Below are 21,973 nucleotides of genomic sequence, written 5' to 3'. Positions count from 1 at the left end.
TACTGTTGTCACATTCAGGCATGAAGGTCTAATCAATTATAGACAAGAAACTGATTACTTTTCAACCTTCATTTACACCACGTTTTAGCTTCTTATCACTTTATGCATATATTCTTTTCCCAAATATTTTGTAATGAGAATACCCAAATTAATAGAGGTGCATTATCTACTACTTATTACTGACATTTAAACTTTCACTAGATTTAAGAAGTCCATCTTTTCCTCCACAAACAAACATTTTGTTACAGTTTGCTGAGATCAGTTTCATCATAGTTCATTTTCATTGAGTCTTTGGAAGATCTCCCTTTGGAGTGAAGGTGCTAGCAATTTTGTTCTTGCTGTGGTGCAGCTAACTGTAGTTGCTGCTGGACACAAAATCACAGAATTTTATAAAATTGCCCGTACCTGCTTTAAGTACCTCGTACTCTATAGTGTTAATATCTATCCTTGTTCAGGCAAAGTGTGCTCTTCTGGCTGGTTTATGGCATTACTAATCATGTGATGGAAATCTCTTGGTCTCCTTTGCCTAAATTTCTTGTCATTTTATTCTAAGCCCAACTAGTATTTGATACAGGAGAGTTTGGATATGGAAGAAATTCTTGTTCTATGACCCAAATTTCTAAATTTGAAGTTATATTAACCTCTGTTATTCCTATGCCTTGCTCAGCTAGAAGGAGAATGAATGGCTGATATCCAGAGGCTCAGTATAAAAAATGTTCTATCAATTTAGCCTATTATTATGGTATTACTTGAAAGCTTCGTTGCACATGAGTACATGGCAAATTCATACAGATTCTTTCTCTGTGACCTTTCCAAATCCTAACTCAGCAGTGCACAACAGAACTCCTGATTCTTTTATTGTGTCTAAGGTTCTCTACAGTTTGCAGGAGAGGGATTAGTTGGCTTCTTGTTGCATACTATTGCCTTATCAAAGAGAGTTGTAGGTTTCCAGTGTTACAAATAACGAGTTAATGTGCAGACAGATAAGTACACACACAATGAACCTCTAAGAGGACAGAAATAGTGAAGTGTGATTCTTCGTTGTTGACTTCTAGTTACTAGGAAGATACTTACTGAATAAGAAGATGTACTGAATAAAAATGACTGAAGTGACAGATGAGTTAAATTACTGAATTTTATTACTGCTGGGATTTTCTCAGTTCTTGCATTCCAGAGTTCATTACATGTTTCTGAAATAGAGCAGCAGCTAAAATTTCTGAAACATGGTTTAATTTGTTTCCATGTTAAATAACAAAGTGCTCAAGTTAAAGAGGAGACTTAAGGTAAATAAAGATGTTGATAAGTTTTGCACTTCTGCAACTTGCCATCGAAGAGGGTTACCCCACAAGACTCGTAATACTTAATTCTTTTCATTAGAGTGTGGGTGTATCTAAGCCAAACACCAACCTACACTAATGATGAGTAACATAATGTCAACTTCAGTTTATGTCACCAATGGCCGGCAATGGCTAATGGGTACTCCTGCTCATCTTGATAAGCTATTTTTGCAGTGAATACGGGAATGAGCTCACAAGACCATCCCCCTTCCCCTCTTATGCACCTTGTGCTAGAGGTAAGTGTGGTTTTGGGGAATAAGGGCGGGATGTCATGAGATGAAAATGATATGGGCTTCTTAAATTTTTCACAAACCTCAATAAAGGCATGTATCTTGGGATGGGCAAAGACTCAGTTGAATTCTCATTTTTTGCCCAAAGAGATTACCCAGTCCTAAATTGACATGCTTTCCTTGAACTGGGAGTCAGAAATCCCTTTTCTCTTCTGTTTTTCTGCTGCAGAATTTCCCAACATTCCCATTATGTGGGCTCCAGAGAGGGGTAAGCAACATCTTCAATCCCACCCAATCATTTCCAAACTAATTCTTTGCTAGTATTTTTTTGCTTTTTAATCATCATCAGAAACAGGTTTTAGACACATTTTCCCCATTTGTTTGATTTTTCTTGTGGATTCTCATATTTTGTTTTATAGGAAGCTCCCATGGCCTCCCCAGGTACTAGGGTCAGACTCATCTGCTGTTTCCATTTGTGTGCTATCCTCCTGTGTATATTCATGGTTCACTCTGATCTAATGATATTACCAGAGGGTGAGCATCTAGATTCTTGGGATTGTTTCACTCATGGTATCCTAAGTTACTGAAAAATCACTGCCACCCTGCTGCTCTGTCAATCAGTTGGCAGGCTTTTGTTTTGTTCTTGCTGATAGTCACATCTGATTTTCTGTGGGCTTTGGTCTTTTGCAGCCTGTCTGGGGACTGCCTGGCGTTCACTACTCTCTTTTATTCTCTCTACCTGCTGGCTGTGTGATGTTGTCCTCCTGAAATCTTGGCCCTTTACCTGACTTTCTGGCATTACCTTTTGACCAGCTAATTGCTTGACACTGACTACCTACTGCCCTGTCCATCTGTTGAATGGCATGTATCGCCTCCTTATTGTCCATTTGATCTGATTGCACATGGGCATTGGTCTTCCACTGCCCTGTCTCACACTCTGGGCATCACTTTCCTGCTGAGTGCATCTGCTGACTCTGTGGAATTGCTCTTCTGCTGCTTGGCACACTTGCTGACTTTTGGTACTGCTTTATCAACTTGCTGAATGTCTGGCATTTTCCTCCTGCCTTTTCACCTGATCCTTGAATACAATATCCCCTTGCTGCTCTTTGGGTCTGCATACTCACTGATACTTGCTCTTTTGCTGTCCTGTCCACTTGCTTTTATGCCTGGCATTTCTATCATATTGTCCTGCCCACCTGCCTAGATTTTATTTCTAAATATGCACCAGTCAGGAAGGATTGTAAGGAATGGGGAAAAAATATTGTTTGGCTTCTTCATGATCTGATTCAGTTCAACATACCAGCCAAAATCTGATCTCAGTACCAGCATCCAGTTTTTTCATAGAACTGCTCAAAGCCTTTCCCTCCTTACAAAAAAAGAAAAAAAACCAAAACTGAATCGTATTAAGTTTTTGTTTCCATCACTTCATTTGATAGGTGTATTACTTTTCAGTACTACTATATTCAGTATTAAATTTCACAGCAATTAAGTACTAAACCACATCACTAATATCACCTATGGCAGGTCTCAGCGTTGATGGAAGGTAGGTAATAACAGGGGAAAGAAACAATCTGTTGCTGAGACTCAGAAAGATTAAGGTTTTATTGTAGAGATGTTCAGTAAACACAGTGAATCAAAAGAATAAATAAGAAATGTTACAGATCTCTTAATTTGAAACACAAGGTTACACCTAATGTAAAAAAGTCATTGCATCAGTACAGTGTTATCACACCACAGTGTCTTAGTTGCTGCTTCTTAGTCTGTACTGGGACAATGGTCAATTGCCAGTTTACAGAAACCTTTTGTCACTCTCTCACAGATCAAGAACAGGACTTGACTGCATCTGTAAGGACCATAGTAAGGAGACAAATCATTGTCGCAGCTTAGAGTAAGAAGCAGGATTTCCTGCCTCTTCTTTTAATTCAACTCACTTGACCTCTCTTTTCCCAGCTATGCCACAGTCTAGTTTATTATGTGTGTTTGTGGGTTTAATTACGCTTTAAAATCCAGTACCAACTAGCAACCAGAGAGAATATTCTATCATAATGAACCCTATCATAATTTCAGAATAAATTCTTCCTACATTTAGAATAATTGTGTGTAATATTCCTTCAACTTTAGCTTTTACTCTTTCCAGATATAATATTACTACTTTTGCTATCTTCAGAGAAACCCTAAATATGCAAAATTATGCCTAACCATACAAGCAGGGCAGCATCCCTTTTGTCAGTTAGTAGCCTCTTTCATCTGTGGAATCAGAGTGCGACACTGTGGGAGAGCACCTTGCTCCCATGCTCCCAGCACCAACTTGCCCCTGTGGAGGATTGTTGCCCATACAGCAGATAGTGTTCCAAGTAAGAGCCAGTAGGAACCTTCTCCCAGTTTTCACATTAAGCTCTATAAGTCCAGTAAACTTGCATTCTGCTCCAAGAAACTGGAGGACACAGATGTCAGCCTTTGCTCCCTTACCATCTTCTAGGCTCTCTGTCCTCTCCTCAGACTTTCCAACCTTCCCTTGCTTCTCCAAGGATATTTTTTTCCACAACTTTGCGAACTTTTGAAGACAGAAGGCTGGCAGTCTCTCACTTCCCACCAGCTTCACACTGTTGAAGGGTCTGGTGGCAAGAACAGATCTCAGTAGCAATTCTCTTTCTCCCAGTGTTACTTTGCTGCTTCCCTAGGCTGTTGTTTGAGAAGTGACTTCAAATGCTTGAAGGGACGAGGAATATTCATTCCAGCACTGCAGGGCTTCAAGACGCTGCTAGAACTCACTTCTTATCCCAAGGACCATAAGTCATTTTTCTGCGTGTCATTTTAGTTACTTTTAATATAGTTGGGGGGTTTTTAATCAGTATTACCTCAGAAAAATGGCTACTTTTCAAATTATATTCAGGTTGTATAAACTTTCAATGCAGGAAAGAATCAGAAACTGGAGGAAAATAAACACAATGCTTTTTCTTGGTTGAAAATTATACCTACTGGAGAATTGATACAGAGCTGTCTCAAACAGCTTCACTGTAAAATATCCAGAAAAATCAGTTTTCCATCTGCAGTGATCAAGTTATGTTCAACATATTTTGATCAGTTTACAAAAAAATAATCTATGTTAAGTTGGAAGAATACATTGTGGTTTTGTCTTATAAATGAGCCAATTTGGTTAAAGAAACAAGAAAAAAATCGCATGCAAACCCCTGGGAATAACATCATGTCTATCAAATCCCAGGAACAATGAAATACAGCATAATTTTGTCCTTTTTTAAATTGTTTTGTTTGTTTGCTTTTGTTATTGTTAAGGTATCCTTTAGTCTATCCTGTGCACTTTTCAACCAAAAATTAGCTTCTGGAACCATCATGAGGAGTTACAAGTCTTTCCAGCATATAGAGTTTCATTATCCAGGATAACTAAATTTCCTGTTATCAGCTTAATTGTATCTTAGTTTTATTTCCTCTTGTTAGACTCTTTTCCTTCCTTATCTCTAACAAAAAAAAAAAAAAAAAGAAATTTTTACATTTCTTATAGTAATTTCCTTAACTACTATGTCTAAGTCCTACAAATTATTTGTCAGAGGAGTGTTTTTCATATATCCTCACTTCAATGCAGTATTCAAATTCCATTAAAATTTTTACAGCTTGCTTTCTTTATTCTTCTCTGTTTTCTAAAGGTATTTTTTCTGATGACAGTCAGCATTGCAGCAGCTTAGCGGCTAATTGCTTCAGTTGTTTCTGAAAAGGAAACAAATTCCTAACTAATACAGGTCTTTTGCTATCAAAAAGGAAGACAAATACATAATTATTTTGCTACTCTTGGGATTTCCAGAAGTCGTTCCACTGCCCTGACCTACTTAATCACTGCTTTCTGTTTCAGTTGAATTTTTCTTTTAAGAATAATGTGTCTGACAGTGACTTATATCAACTTGGAATTAAAATTTTGTTGCGTCTGTATGTTGCTTCTGGATCCAGTTTGAAAAAATTACTTAATTTTTTCAATTACTTAGAAATTATCATCTGCCTCAGACGATATATGTGCTGAAGAACACATATGCCTTTTGGTTCATGCACTGTCATCAATGATGACAGCTTTTGCTGTCACTACTCATGTAACAGTTTGCTGAAGGTATGTTGATACCGAGTAAGTTCCAGTGTCTTTCTGCTGTTACCTCTTTACTCAGTTGTTAAATATCTTTTGTTAGAAGAATGAGGAGATAGATTTTTTTTATTTTGTTGTGATGAGTATATTTGGGAAGATTTAAGTACTCCATCTTCTGGGTTCCCTTTTCTTAAAATGTCCTTTAGAGTACAGGCTAGGAAAACATGTTTACTTGGTTATAAAGCAGTTTTCACTGATTCCTTGTTAAGATAATATCCACAGCTTAATGTTAGTGACTTTCCTTATTAAATTAAAAAGACCCAATTAATCATCCATCAGTGACTGCTGCAGACTTGTTCCCCCCAGTACTTTTTTCTGTTTTTCTGCCCAGCCAGTTTAGATTTTGAATTTGCTGGAGCTTCTTTCACTTCACTTGAGTGTTTGATGACGTCATGTAGACGTCATGGTTTGGAAATTTTATCTGAGACCAAACTTTTGTTTGATTAGTCGTTTACAGCTCTCACAGTACATCATAGCAACACTAAATAATCTTTTCCATCCTTGCGATTTACTTTTGGGAAATAATTATACACCTTAATTAGGCTTTTTCTTTTAATCCTTTGCAGATGGACTGTAGTTTTTTGAAATAAGGTTTATTTTATATAGTGCTGCAATCACGTACATCCCTCAAATGGCGGATTTGGCAGCTTTCAAAGCTGAATGAAACCTACACATTGCACTTTTTTTTTTTTTTTTTTTTTTTTTGTCTGAGTTTTTGGATTACAGCTCCTTTTTCAAGAGTGAAAAATGATTGCATTATTGCCACTTCTTTCCATGAGACGACTGGTTCCAAATAGGGTTTATGTATCCAGTGAAATACAGAATTAACCCGTGAACAGCGAGGCCTAAAGCTATAGTCTCTCTCAAACTCTTCCACTACTCATTCAAATTTTACTGATTTCTACTGTTTGGCATTGGTGGTTCCTGGAATGAGAGGAACAGAGAAGGGCTTAAAGTTCTTTTAGATGTCTTTGTCTCCCAAAGATTTTGTTTCCTGCAGCATCTAAATGAGGAGCTGCCCTGAACTCATCATCGCTCTTTGCAGGCAAGAGGGAGCCTGTAACAGTAGTTTTCTTTTGACATTTTTAAACATAAAAAAGACAGATTTATTAATTTAGCTGTAACTTCTGGGATTTTCTCAATTAACAGATTTCACATTGTTACGACAGCTTAATATTTTCCCCAGAAATATTTTGTGTCTTTGTTTCTTTTCTTTTTTACCTTTTTTGAAAAGAGAATTTTTAAATTTAAGTTCTTTAATCAGGCACATATTATTGGGCAGGTAACCCTAGATGCATATGATTTCTGTGTTATTCTGAATTACTGTCTTCTATCATCCATATACATTATATAGAAATACTGCTGTATGATTTCTTTACTTGTTAATCTGCTTAAAGGTGTTACGTTTGTAGCTGCGGTTCTCTGAGTGTGAACACAGTTCTGTGATAGTGAGCTACTTAGCATGTACTGCAAGAGCCCAGTCCTGTGTACATTTGAAGTACACAGAGTCAGAACTAACTTCTTCCCTGTGCCTAAGAATCTCTTCTGCCTTACCAGTTGTTAAAAGTTAACACTTTTCTCTGTGATCCACTTACGTAGTGCTAGTACAAAAATCAATCTATCTGCTGAAAAAGTTTGAACACAGATTGAATTTTATTAAAAAGCAAAAAGATTTTTCTGTACAACATGGTCAGCTGCTTCATGCACAGCCAGAGTGTATGTGAAGGGAGGTGCTTATATACCTATGTTGCTAATCTGTGTTAATGAAAAGAACATTATATTGCAAGAACTTTAGGGTTTCGAAGTTAGGAGTTGAGCAGTTAGGAAGTAAACCAACGGAATTTGTCTATACAATACAAAGTTGCCTTAATCTGAAAGCATTACTCTGTCACAGCTGAGTAGTGTCAACAAATGATTGAACTGTTCTCAGTTAGTGCATGGAAGATACTGTAATATCTTCTAAAACTGAAGAAACTGGTGTTTTGGGTACAAAAATGTGTATAGAAAAGATCTTAGGAACAGTGAAATACAGGAGAAATATTTTATACTGGATTTTGTTATATTGATAACTATTATTATTAGATATTGTAAACCATTAATTAAATCGTAAAATCAAATTCCAGAGGAAAAGATAAATGTGGTATATTTAATATTCCTTATTCAATGTAGATTAGGAATTCTGCCATTTTCCATTCCAGTGCTCTGTGCTGCAGCAGTCTCAACAAAGTGCTTTCCACCTTCTCTGTGAGAAACCTTTTCATCCAATTATTTGCATGAGAATCTTGGAGAAAAATGTGATTTGTGCCAGGAGTTAAATAAACCTGTGTAGGAAATTATTTGACAGAATGCATAGTAGGTTGCTTTGACTTTCAAAATCTATTCGGTTGTTCAGTTTCAATGAACACATTATTTACATGTGCCTAAATTGCAGCCCTGTTGAGACTGATTAAGTTGAGACTCTGAATACACAAATTGCATCACCAGATCTCACAAAAGAATCCTTTCTATCAGTTTTTAGGTTATGGCAAAAGTGCTTTAAAGCTGTTGTTATTAGAGATGCTTTAACATGCTTTTACTTGGGGAGTAAAGATAACGTGTCAGGGAATCTTAAAACTAAGTACTTTTTGTAATTTTTGTATTGCCATGGTACATTCTGGAAAAACTATCACTCGGTAGTCCATTCTTTGTAGTGTAAAATGTGTATTTTAGGAAGTTGATTTGGTTTTAATCTTCAGCATTGATGATTGGAGATCTGAAATTGTTTGGAGGACCTACTGTACAGAACCTGACTGGAGTTTCAGAAATACAAAGTTTGTATGCAATATTTGTCCTTGGCAGAAGGTAGCAGATGACAGGAAACAACAGATAACATTCTCAAAATCAAGTATTTCCACATCTCAATCTCAGTAACAAATGTGTTAGAGCTAAAGTATTGAGAACTTATTTATTTGGAGAAGTGAAATTGCAAGTAAAAAGAAAGGGGGGTTTATCTTTGGTATAGATACATAGACTAGAAGTCAGTATGCATAACTAGAAGCACTGCACATGGCATTTTTTTGTGAGACAGTGCTGTCTAGTTGTTATACCATTAGTTAAAGCTCATTACATTGTCAGTTGCGTAGCATTCTTATTGATGGTCTTATTGAAATGTAGTATGTATTAATAATAATGTCTCTCATTTCTGCTGTATGATTCCACAGTTTGTAGAGAACAAAATTTTTCACTTCTCAGGTTTCGTTCTACTTCAATTTTTAAAGAATTTTGCAAAAGTTGTGAGGGATTGGATAGATTTTTACCTTTTACATTAGATATAAAGCAGTTTGAAGTAACTGAGGGAAAACTTAATAATAATGAGTCAAAATAAAATACTAACAATGTTTTGTAGTAGCAGAATACTGTCACTACCTTTAACAGAAAGTCTTCAGCTGTACTACTTTTGAGCAGCAAGGGATTCATTCATACTTGCAGTAGAGTTGAAGTGGGAAGCAGAGTTTGCACATGAAAAAGTGGATTGAAAAAGGAAGTAGGCACCTGGCCCTCCTTGTAAGCAAGTGCAGTGGCTTGTTTTCAGCTGTTATTTTAACAATAATCCTCCTAACCTCTACGCCTTTGCAAATGTTCTGCCTTTTGTCACTGGCTTAACAGACACCATTATACAGTAGTAACATACTGTATCTGGTGGGCTGCATACATCTTCATAGAGCCTAAATGCTTTCCCCATAGTGCAGAAAAGCATTTAGTGTTTTCTTTGTTTGGTTAACTGTTTCTAAAACTGATTGTTCTATAGCTTTTAGGTTTTATAACAATGTAGAGGAGGGGGCAGTATCATAAAATCAAAATCAGATTCTATGGCATAAATAATTTACGGACATTTACTATCTTAAAAATTTGCTTAGTAATCTGGATTTTTAAAAAAAGTTATTATTATCACTTAATATATATATTAGAAGTGGTATTTTGAAGATGCGCATATTTGGTTGCCCGTATCCACCAATTTCATTACCAAATGGGGTAGGCAAATCACTGATCTGTGAAATTTATGTAAATCAAATGCAATCAGGTTTAGCTCAAAACTTTGTTACAAACCTACTGAGGTGCAGGAACAAGTTATGTATTCCACGGTGTTGCTTTCTCCGGTATATTAATTCAAATTTTCAGGTGCTTTGTTGTGTATAAAACTGTGAAGCATCCTCCCCAAAATGTTTTGCAAGCTCTAAGTAAAAAAGTATCTGAATGTTATGAAGTACATCTTTTGATTAGCTTGATTTCAGTTGAAGAAAACAAGGTCTTTTAAGGAAAATTACAGTGAATACTAAAATCCTTGTTTATACTTAGGTAATTTTTTGTTTACAAAATTAACTATCACTGGAGTCCAACTACTAAAAATTAAATATATTCATGACTTGTTCATGAATAAGTCATCAAGTACTGTCAGAGGTACCTCCACCAGCCAGTTGGTTTTTATGGTCATGTACACAGTGGAGTTAAACTGCTAAAATCATTTGCTGATAACAGTTTATAAACAAGAATGACATTGAATTATCTCCTGGTATCTTGAGTCTCATGCCATAGGCATCATTACAGTAGGTGGTATTATGGATCCCAGTGAAGGGATTGACGGAATTTTGAGGGGGTAAGTTGCAGGCAGAGGGAATTGTGGATGTGAGCAGAAACAGAGAAAACAGAGTCTGTACTTAATCTAATCTAACAGCAGTTATTACTGTGACACTTCTGTTCCTCAGCCAGATAAATTCTATGTCATTCTGTGATGTTTAGGATCTTCATGCTGTGAGTGCAAGTAAATTTCAAATCAGCATTCTTGTGCTGCAGTTAGTGGAAATGAATTATTGGTGTGTGCAAATATACAAATACACCAGCTTGTAGAGTTCATTTTTAGTTGGCTACATTCATTGGGGTTTCATCCACCTTTGGTTGTTTGTAGATTTGAGTCGGGAGAAAGGGAAAAAGAACATGTGACAGTTATTGGAGGAATGTATACCAAGCTTACCACTGAGGAGAGGGAAAGATGATAGAATAAGCCACCCTAATATATTTAGACATGTTTTGTTTTATGTAAAATAACTCTATAAAAGCCTGGGAGAGCTCTCAATATGTGTCTATGTATGTCTGACACACATAGCTGCATTTAACATCAGAAAGACCCAACAGGAACATCAAAATAGAGACTCACCAGTCCCAGGTTGAGTTTCTCACTGTACAGTAAAATTAACAGAAGCCTAGATGATCACTTCATGAGGAGAAACAAAAACACACATTGGGGCAGCATTGGCCTGATGTATGCCTACCCACCACCAGTCTGTCGTGTGAGCCCAAACTTAGTGACTGGTGCTTAATGTAGCCTTATGTAGCCTTAATGTAGCCTTAATGTAGCTCAGTTATTCTCCACTAGTCTGGGACTATAACAGTTGATAGGTTTACAGGCCCACATCGTTAGCAGTCATTGATAACTCACTGTTGAGGAAATTATGACTGTCAGGCTACTACTTTTAAGGTGCATGTGGCCAGTTCATTGGTGTGGATGTGAATCTGTCAAAAGCTCTAGAATGAGAGTAAACACCTCTACTTCTGGGATCCACCCTGTCCAGAAGCAGCTATTCATTGCCCTCTGGACATAGGCCATTCTTGACTTCATGGATCTGTTACAGCTAATTTGGCATCGAGAAGTCAATGATAATTGTAATTACATACATAAAAACATACATGCAGTTATATGGTGTACCTCTGGCTGCAGCACCTCAGTGATGTGTTAGGGCCACTGTATTGTTAGAAAGTTATTAACCGATGACAAGTTGAGATACTTACTGACCTGCTTGACTTTGGTTGCTTTGCACTAATGGCATATTTGATGGGGTTTACCCATTTGACAAATTAACTGAGCAATTAGCAAAATAAATTTGATTTTGGAGAACATCAGAGAGTACAGTTCCTTTCAATCTATAAAGAAGATGCAGAATATCATCACACAGTGTGAGTGACTCAAAACTTACCTTTATCCAAAAACTTTTCAGTGTATTGAAAGAAGCCAACTGCTGCAATCTGTATTATCTCTTGGACTAAGAGAAGAAATAAATAAGTGATTTTTAGGGAGAACCTCTAATCAGTCTAGCTCCATGTAAACTCTATTTTCTCCCCTGCAAAAGAGTAGGGAAGTAGACAATAAGCCAAAATATCTGACTTGTGAATAGAAATTACAGGCACACGTCATCTCCAGCAGAGGTATAATGAATAACTTTGAAGGAGGTATCTCATCTCCAAGGAGAGAGATTCAATTTTTGTTACTAAAGTGTACACTTCTTACATAACTGGTTGACAGACATGACTGGCATTTTGTTTGCATATTTGACTAATCTGTCTCCATAGTTCTTTGTCTGGTGTTGTCTGTGAGCTCTGTTGCAGAGGAGTATATAGGGGTTTTTTGGTTTTTTTTAGACCCTTCCAAGATTTCTGCTTTCAATAAAAAACTCAAATAGGTAATAAAATGTTATGCTAATTCTATAGTCTGCTAAATATAAATTATCTGCAAATTTGTGCATTAATTTGCATAAATAGTTTTAAGATATGCTATGCAGTGTCATAGATTTGGATTTTTTTCAGCAGAGGCAGTTTCGGTCATCTTAGTTTAGTCAAACTTGCTACGACTTGTCTCACATTTGCATTTTAGTTGAAGAGATAAAACTGTATTACCAACCCAAAAATGCTGAAGAGTTTATGTCTTAGATCATTACTTACTATTGAGGTCAAACTTTGCTATGTTTAATACCTGAAAGACACAGGTAAGGAGTTTCTGAACATTTCAAGAAGAATAGTCCTTGGTCTGTTAAGTAAATCAGCCTGGAGTAGGTATATCCTCCAGAAGCTGTCTGGGAGGGCTTCCACAGGTTTGGAACTGAATTAACTTACCTTATATGGAGGCATAGAAGGGCAGTGAAGCATCAGAAAACTGTGAAACCAATTGGCAGTGAGCCATCTGTTAAGCAACCACAACTACGTCAAAGATATCTAAAAATGTATCAGTTGGTTTGGGAACATAATGCCCTAACTCCAATTAAAAGACATGTTGAAAACAATCAAAAATGTGTTTTAAAATAAATTATCTTTATTCATATAGCTATAAAATATAAGAAGAACTGCGCTTATAGACATTGTTAGGAAGTCCTGGATAGTTATATGAAATACTTAATTGTTATTCTCTACTTTTCCTCTCTGGAGTAGAAACTACCATTTTATTTCAGTCCCATTGTCTCTCTCCCTAGTTCCCCCACAGCCTGACATTTCTATCAAGTCCTGTCTTACTTTTTGCTTCTCGTGAGTTTTTCCATTATGTATTTTATTGTTTGTCCAAGCCACTTTGTGCAGTGTTATTTCCATCCTACTGACTGTTCACTCACCCCTTGCTCTACCCTCATTCCTGACCTTTTGATAATTCTGCTGCTCGGACTTCCTTTCTGCAATTCTCCCTTTCCACTTAGGCTTCCTTCTTCCCACATTTCCTTCTCCCTTCTAAATGACAAGCCTTAGCGTTTTTTGCAACCTCCAAACTGTCCTTTCTACATTTCTCTACCTTCAAGTGCTTCTGCTTCTGTGGAACCCCTCTTTTCCACCTCTTTCTTGTATGCATCTGTCTGCTTTGCACTTTGACCTTAGGCAGGAGAAACTGGGGACACTTTTTGCTGTCATTTAATATTTTATGCCAATTTATTCCAGTATTTTCCACCTACTTTTTATATAGTCATCAGCCTGAGGTTTGAGAAATCAGTGTGTAGCTTCAGTCTGTACAAAGGCATCAGTGTGAGAGCTCTGAATGAAATCTCCTCATTTTTTCCTGCTTCTGCCCATATAGTAGTGTTGTCATCACTGTTTGTAAGAGAGACAGGGGCAACAGCCTTGATTTGTGGTTTGTTTTAGCCAACACTATGGCCCTGTGCCACAGGCAAAAACTGACTGATGGTGAGACTACTGAGGTAAAAATGCCTGAATTCAGCCTTGCTAGAGTCCTGGTAAAATGTGAAGGTGCTGAGTCACTAATTCTTCAGTAATTTACATGCAGGTAGATGTTGGTACCAGACAGTTAATTCCTGAGCTGGATGCAGATGGAAATCTAGTTTTGACTCTCTTCCACCCTTAGCTCAAAGCTGAAATAAGTAACAGAAAACTCTTCCACCAGCACTTTGGAACATTGTTAGGTGAAACAGAGTTGTTACAGATCGATACAAAGTATCTACAAATCACTGCATAACTGCTAATTTCATTCATATACATATAGCTAGCTAATCAAGAGTGTGCTTCCCAGTGTGATGGTGATTTCTGTTGCTGTATGCTGCACATTTTATGTCATGTTATTTGAGGACATCCCAAGAGTGGACTTACCAGTGGCTGATTTCAAGACCAGATGTCACTGTAAAAGTTGTTTACTTAGCAGCAGCATTTTTTTTGTTGTGTTTTTTTTTTTTTACATCCATCCAGTCAGGCTGCAAATATGAAAACGGGAAGCATTCCCCTGTTTGTAGAAGTCTGCCTGCAGTAATAAATGTAAGCATATATATTTTGAAACAGTTATTTTTAGAAACTTCTGTCAAGGGCTGTCCTGCTGTTTGGACTTTCTGCCCTTTCAGGTTTTGTTGCTTAGTCTATACATTTTTAATAATCACATTGCCTGCTAGCAGTGACATTTTGTGAAGGTCATTTTTCTTGTGAGGTTGGAGAGTGGACTGGAATTTCATTGAAGGACTCCCTGAGCTGCAGGATTGTTGTTTATGGAACTGTCTTGCATCTCGTACTACCTTTGAAGCCTGTTTAGAATTTTAACTAATGATATCTTCAAAGTGTCACTGTGCTCAAGGGCAAAAAAGAAATCTCAAAATGTACTTTATATTTAAAACCAGTTTTGAATAGCTTTGAAGGATGGTATTAGCTGAAAATAAAAGGCATAGATATAGACTTACTACGTATGCGCACACAGAGAATTCCATATTTCATCAACTTTTTCATTGTCAACAAGGTGCTCCTTCACCATCGCAATGCCTTTTTCTTCTGTACTATAAAAATCATCATGTCTATGAAGAGTGTTAAAAATTTTTAATGTGATTGATAATTTAATACCTCAGCATGTATCTTTAGACAATCTCCCTCAGTGGAGAGGTTTTAGTTTTTCCATATCATTCCTAGCCTCCTGCTTCTCATTTCGCCTGTGTAGAAATACAGACACTGGGCTGTGTTTATATGCCTTTTCCATTTCTGAGTAGAGGATGGCAGATACTAAAACTGACATGCTGTGCTTGAAATAAAAGAGGCTGTTGTGTCAGCTACTGAACTAAAATTGCTTGGTTTTGTAAGAACAAAAGTTCCTGATTCCCACCACTGAGCATATTTCAAATTTGCTTGTTGATTAAAGATCTGAAGGTTTACTTGGTAGCTGTGATACTGACATATTCCTTTAAAACATGTTAAATGTTAATGGAAATATTTGAGAATATGGCCACTTGAATATCTGTACTGTTCAGGAGTATTTTTGTCCTGTTTTATTTATTACTTCCTATAAGTGTTTTAGCTGAGTAGCTAGTATAGGAATCCTTGATCCTTTTCATAGGTGTGTAGTTCTCTCTGACTTTGGTTTTGTACTTTTAAACTAGTAAAAAGTACAAGGATGTGATTTATAATTTAATATTTCCCGCAAAATAATTTGCCTGCTTTTCTTACATTTTATTCTTTTGCCGTATCAAACTGCCAAGAAAATTTAGGTTATTCAGAGTGTCCTTATATTTAAGATGTGCTTTTCTCTTTCTATTTTGATAGCTGTACCATCAAAGCATTGTAGTTTGGCTGGATGTTTTACAATGGATTTCACAGTGTTAGGAGCATTGCTAACATTTTAGTTGTGCCAAATAACTTAGAATCTTGTTTCAGAACATGAAACAAGATGATCCACTGAAAAGCAGCTATTGTGAGGGAAATGAAGAGAGGTAGGACTGTAACCTCTCTTTGAAGTGTTATGTCCTAACTAAAGTTAGAGACCGGGAAACTGGACAAATTGTGCGTTTGAGAGAATTTGTGTTAGGAAGTAAGAAGGCTGTGCACGTCCCAGAAAAATAATTTTCTATCTGATTCCCTGTGTGGAAAAAGGATTAAAAAGACAAGGATTTTCAGACTCTTTTTCCAGGCTTCTCAATGCCCACTGTATACAGACCGCTTGTGAATAAAAGCCACCAACCTGTTTAGAATTGCTGTTTTGCTGACATGATCAAAAGGGAAGGCCTCAGCCTCAGCCTCTGGCCATTATCATTACCATTTTACTATTTTCCTGCCTGCCTGCTACATGGGCTTCCCTTTGCAAATTTTTTTTTCTGTCTTCTGCACAGACTGATTCACCCTTCTCATGCCTCGGAAAATCTTAGTGGGAAAATGCACGAAATTGATGAGGAAGAGAAGGCAGTTACATTTGGTCTTTCCTTTGCTTATTCACAAACATTATTTCCTTTCTGTTGGAGGGAGTTGTTGTTTATGTGATGCTAGTTAACATTTCATATATGTATATAGGGTCCTGACTTCTAACATTTTCTATACAAGTCTTTACAGTACAGCTAACAGTGCTTCTTCCCAACCCCCTGTCTTTCCCTGTTTTACACAACCAAGAGAAAATTCTTCAACGTAATTCACTGTTGAGAATTTAGCAATGACATCTCTTGGCAGAAACAAAAAAAGAAGATATTCTTACCTGAATTTTACCTGGTTTCATATTTTTCTTGTTGTTTCACTTCTTCACTCACTTTGCTATTTAATCTTTGATTGCAGGCCACTAAAGAAGTAATAGAGCGAGAAGCCCCAGGGATGGCCCTGGCAATGCTAATGGGATCACTTAATGTAACTCCTCTGGGCATGCTCTCTAGGTAAGATGTTTTCCTTTGAAATACGAGGTGAACTATTTCCTTAAAAATACGCATTTCTATGTTACTGGTATGAAATGACAATACACAAATAACTGAAGGTTGTCACTGTTATCAAGTCTAGAAGTCTTAGCTTCAGAGAAGTGGCCACATTCCAAGAATGCTAATTGCATTCTCTAATGTAATACCCTTTGTTGTCTCCATTAGACACTGTATCCCCCTGTATTTTCTGTGCCAGGTTATTTGTAATGTTCATGCTTGCTGTTAAACTGCTCTTTTCATCCTAGAGCTGTGGCATTTTAGTGGTGATTGAAGTTCATCAAGTATTAAAATGTTCCGTTTAGCAAAAAACCACTTTGATAAATATAAATGTATTGGTTTGATAATGCTTTTATTCCAGTATCAGCAAAAGCTCTCTGAGTAAGTTAAATGGTATTTAACCGATGCTTTCAGAGAAATACTTTTAACTTCTAGAGTTTGGTATTTCCTACTTAATAATTAGTAACTGTTTCTCTGCCTGTGATTTCTTTTTTATCAGTGGCATCTCTTTTTACTGGGTATTCCTTTCTGGAGTTGAATTTTAGTTTATTCCTTCAATTTACCTCATTTTACATATGATAGACTCAGTAATATTGATACCTTTCATAAAAGGTAGTTTGTGCTTGCATGTTATTTCAAGGTAAATAAGAAACAGTGTCTGTTGCAGGTTTTTTATTTCTTCCTGTATAATGATGGTATAACAAGAAAATAATTATATAAGAAATAAAGAAGGAGCTTCCAAATCTGCAACTTTGTATTCAGATACTTTCTTTTTTTAAAGGACATTTAGATGAGAGGTTTAGTGATTCAACCAGGTATTTTAAAACTTTTCATATCACTTATCGTGTATCTGAAAGGGCAGCATTAGCAAATTAACACCTTCAGATTCTGTCCAAGTTAGCAGTTATTTTCATTTTCTTTAGCTGTTTGTTACAATTTTTTTATATCATAGTTTGCGTTTATCTGAAGGGAAAAGGTAGTAGAATGCTACCATAAGTAGAGGAAGGGTTAATTTTGCTGTTCTGTTTCTGATCAAGAAAAGGATTGCTATGTAAATGACGCTACCAAGTTTGATTTAGGACGTGGTGTGATCAGGATGTCTGCAAGAATGTTGTAATGGTGGTGAAACCAAAATGCTGGATTGTAACCTGACACTTCTGTACATATAGAAAGAATGTCCCTTAAACAACAGCCACATTGAGTAGTAATTGATGACTACTGTGATAGGAGATAACATTGCAAAGATACTGCATGCAGTGATATTAGGGCTTTTAAAATTTTCCAGTAAGAATTTTTACTTCAGGCCTGAAAGCAATCAGCATGCAAAGGCCATAATTTTTGTAACACTTTTCAGATCATAAAAGTTAAGTACACAAAAATTACAAAATTACAGCATTATGGTTTCAGTTCTGCATGAATGCACATGTGTGATGATTACGTTTTTTTGTAGAATTCATCTGCAAATGCTTAGGGTGGAGGAAGGAAATTTACTTTCCTTTGTTTTGGTTGTCCAATGTGTAATCCTGTATCAGGTTTAGTGCTCTTTATTCAGAATCTTCTCTGAATGCAGACTCATTTCCTTTGAGATTTTTCTTACAGCATTTGTTATTTAAGATAGAAATTGTTAATATAGTTTCATTAAAAAATCTGCAAATTGAGGTAGTGTTGTAATCCTCTTTTACAATGAGAATTAAGGCACACATTAAGAGAGGTGAAAAACATATGCTAATTTTAGGTACACAGATTGAGAAATGTAGATCCTAATTTTTCAGAGTAGTTAACATTAAATGTCACGTGTCCTAAGCTTACCTCTCATTGACTTCACTTTGAAATGAAGTTCTGATGGATAATTTTGCATGTGATTTCTTTGACTTTTCAAAAAAAAACAAAAGCAGAAGTTCCGTTATGCAACATTAAGATGACACTTCTATAAATCACCTGCAGGCTTGGAAATATTAGGTCAATCATGTTGAATTTTATCACATGAACTTCTAAAAATTGTTATAAATTACAGACTGTCTTTCTGACTATGGGCCAGCATTAGGAAGTGGTGAGTTATCTTGTAGACTGCATTCACAGATGGCAAATGAGGAGCATTGAGACTCTTGTAGTTTGGATTGAGTCCCAAGGTCCAGCAGGGAGTATCTTTGACCATCATAGACCTTTTTATGTGTTTCCTGAAAGTGTTTCCTTTTCTTCTCTGTGAGCTTCCAAAGTGGTCCTTGTCCCAAAATTATCTCTTTCCTTCACCCAGCTCCTTACCTGTCAATTACCCATGCTGTGCCAGTCTTTATTGAGGCTTTTTAAAGTACTCCCTGTCTCCTTGTCCTTCTATTCTACTTTTACCAGCATAGTTTCTTCCCAGGGAAATCCTGGGGTTTTTTCAGAGATCATGATCTTCTGCATCAGCCCTGTAATTCTTTCCTCCCACATCCATTTTGTCCATTGTTTTTTTTCTCCCACATCCTGTGTTTCCTTCCACTCACTTGCTTCTATTTCTATTCTTCTTTCTTAGACTTTGGGTTTTTTTAAAGTTTCTGTCCACTGCATCACAAGGCTGAGGATAATATGAAGTCCACAGCATCTCCCTCAACTGTTCTGTATTTGGAGGAATATCGTCAATTTGTCTCTCCAATTAGCCAGAATGAATGCGCATTTTATATGCTTTTATGCTACGAGCACACACAATAGTTTTTGCAAGCCATGCAGTTCTTAAGTTCTTTTACTTAATTTTACATGCTCTCTTGAGAAATTTTTGGCAGCTTCATTTCTGTCTTGAGTCACTAAATTTGATTATTGGCAGCTGAAACTTGTAGCTTTTGGGAGAATGGCTGCTGGTTTAGTCCTTTTTTATTACTGGTTGGTTGTACTGGTTATTTAGCTTATAATGTTTGAAATTATTTAAAGCAGAATAAAAAAGCCAAGAAGAAGATTATTAAGGCAACTATCTGCCAAACACAATTCCACCTCATTATAATTCCTTTGTGAATAATTTCTATTTCCTTTTTTTTGAATCTGTCATAAACTGTATCCCATAAATGGGATTTGCTGGACTGAGTTTGTACTCTCTAAGTTTGGCTACTGCAACAAGAGTAAATGAGCAATTTCTTTTAATTAGGCTCTTCATCTTTGTATTTCAGTAGTATTTCAGTATATATTCAATATATATTCCTCAACTACCTGGAATTGTTTCTTAACACAAATGGTATAGTGTTGAAGAAGTGAATATAGGAAAACAGAGGCTTGGAATCATTCAATAGTCAAGCTGCCAGTTGAAATAAGACTTGTCTTCAGGCTGGCTTGACTGTGATATCAAAAGTTCATTTTGTGGCAGAAAAAAGGTCTCTGAGCTATTTAACTGTAAGCATTATGACAGCTGTCACTAGAATGCTTGCTACCATGCTAAAAAATGCCATGCTACCTATAAATTACATTAATCACTGAGACTTATTTGTATAAGAATAAATCCAAGGGAAGCTGGCTACGCCACGGATCATCTCCTTTGGCTCAAAGTTGGTTTTAATGCCCTATTAAGAAATTATTTTCTCTTCTATTCTGTCTTCACTTATGGCTCCTGTTTTTGTTTGATAAAGAGATTGTTGTTACACAGTTTCTCTCAACTGTAGCCTCCATATCTCTGTGGTTTGGTTTTGTCCTTTTACTTTCTTGTCCTTATACTGAGGCCTGAGTTTTTCACCACCCGTTTTATAAGCACTAGAGAAAAGCAAGAGGCGCTTTTTACAACCTCAAGGCAAAATCCAGTGATTTTAATTTACTTTTTCTTGAAAAATATTTAGCTGAAAGAAGGAAGAGGCAAACTCCAAACAACAGAAAACATTCAGCAGTTGGGTGTTCTAGTTCAGCCCTCCAACACCAAACAAATTCCTGAAGACAAAAAATAACATAAAATCTTCCATCTTTGATGGTTGGTTCCCTCTTTTGATGGGGCCAGGGGGGAGACTGTCAGAAAGAATTAGATACGAACTGCATAAGTGCATAAGTGCAATTTTCACTTGGGAATTACTTCCCTACATGCTTTTTTTACATTGTATCTCTAAAAAAAAGAAAACACACTTGAATTAATGCAACCAGCATGACTTAGTAATTTTGCCTGGCAAGGGAAATAGTTTTTGACACTATCGATTATGTTACAAAGGAGCCATGTGTATGAGCAATTAGGGACTATATCAGAGCGTAGTAAGGAAACAGAATTATGGAAGCCACACAGATCTAAAAAAGGACAGAAATCTAGCCAGTGTTTATACTATCAATTAAATGTTAGACTCTATCAGCCTTGTTTGATGCTTTTTCAGCTCAGCGTTTACTGAGCTGTTTTATGAGGACATGGGCAATGAATATTTTTGGATGTTTTGTAAGTTTTGTAAGTTTACAAATTCTGATAAATAGTCAAATTAATCTTAAATGCTTCATTCTTGTTTCTACAGTGGAAAAATCTGCATGCAAGAATTTCACTCTGGGTTTCTTTCTTTTCAGACCTGTGTGTGGAATCAGAGGAAAAACTCTCATAATTAATCTACCAGGTAGCAAGAAAGGGTCACAGGTAAGAAGTATTCTTACTGATCTGCTACTGAGGACCCATGATGAGTACCTCCCATTGTTAATGGTATAAAGTATCCATTGCAATAAATTTTACAAAAGCAAATTGAAATGCATATTCATATAACTGAACTCATCATCACTCTTAGGGCTGATACAATTCCATTCTGATTGAAGGTACTGTGTGACCAGGACAGCATTACATGTAGTGCAAGAGAATGCTCACTGTGAAAGTGCTAATAAAATGTTTAATGGTCCCTTACACTTCCTCTTCTCTAGTCAGTCTGTACCCTGATCCCTGTGCTGTCTGCAACTTCCAAGAAAGTGTTCTTTTTCACACAGAAGAGGAAGGCATACTGTATGGTAGAATATGCTGGAGTATGAAGAGCATTTCCAGTTCTGGTCAGGAAGAGGGAAAAAGTGGAACATAGATTTTAAGAGTTTAAGGGTATTTTAGATCTTTTTGGATATGGGGACCAGACTTTAAACCCTTAGTGCAGGCTGTTTTCTTCTTGTATTTTGCTTGGTTTGGACAGAGAAGTTAGGCTTTATGGTTTTATTCATGCTTTCTGACTGTAAAGCTGAGGGAAACAGAATTAAACACCGGGGGAATTTTTGTGTGTGTTAATCAGGCTTGATCATTCCAGTGGTCTTTCTTTCTGTGTAATTGGCTGATAGATCTAGAAAAAAAGCCTTTTCCATACAAATACTGGCAAGCTGGATAGTGGGCAGTACAATGTAATACAAAACTGCTAAGGTAGA

At 36.5% G+C, this 21,973-nt stretch overlaps 1 protein-coding gene across 1 annotated transcript in view; it reads left to right on the top strand.

Annotated features, from left to right (window-relative positions):
• LOC104407142 (gephyrin) overlaps positions 1-21,973 on the top strand; it is a 131,602-nt gene that overhangs the window by 39,142 nt on the left and 70,487 nt on the right. The window contains exons 3-4 of the mRNA XM_010016333.1: positions 16,524-16,618; positions 21,149-21,215. Coding sequence (XP_010014635.1) covers positions 16,560-16,618; positions 21,149-21,215 — 126 coding nt within the window. The 5' untranslated portion in view covers positions 16,524-16,559. The remainder of the gene's footprint in view (positions 1-16,523; positions 16,619-21,148; positions 21,216-21,973) is intronic.

This window comes from Nestor notabilis, unplaced genomic scaffold (genome assembly GCF_000696875.1).
Source record: "Nestor notabilis isolate BGI_N333 unplaced genomic scaffold, ASM69687v1 scaffold7566, whole genome shotgun sequence".
NCBI lineage: Eukaryota > Metazoa > Chordata > Aves > Psittaciformes > Psittacidae > Nestor > Nestor notabilis.
The sequence above is the reverse complement of the archived record's forward strand: the minus strand, read 5'-3'. Positions and strand labels throughout refer to the sequence as shown.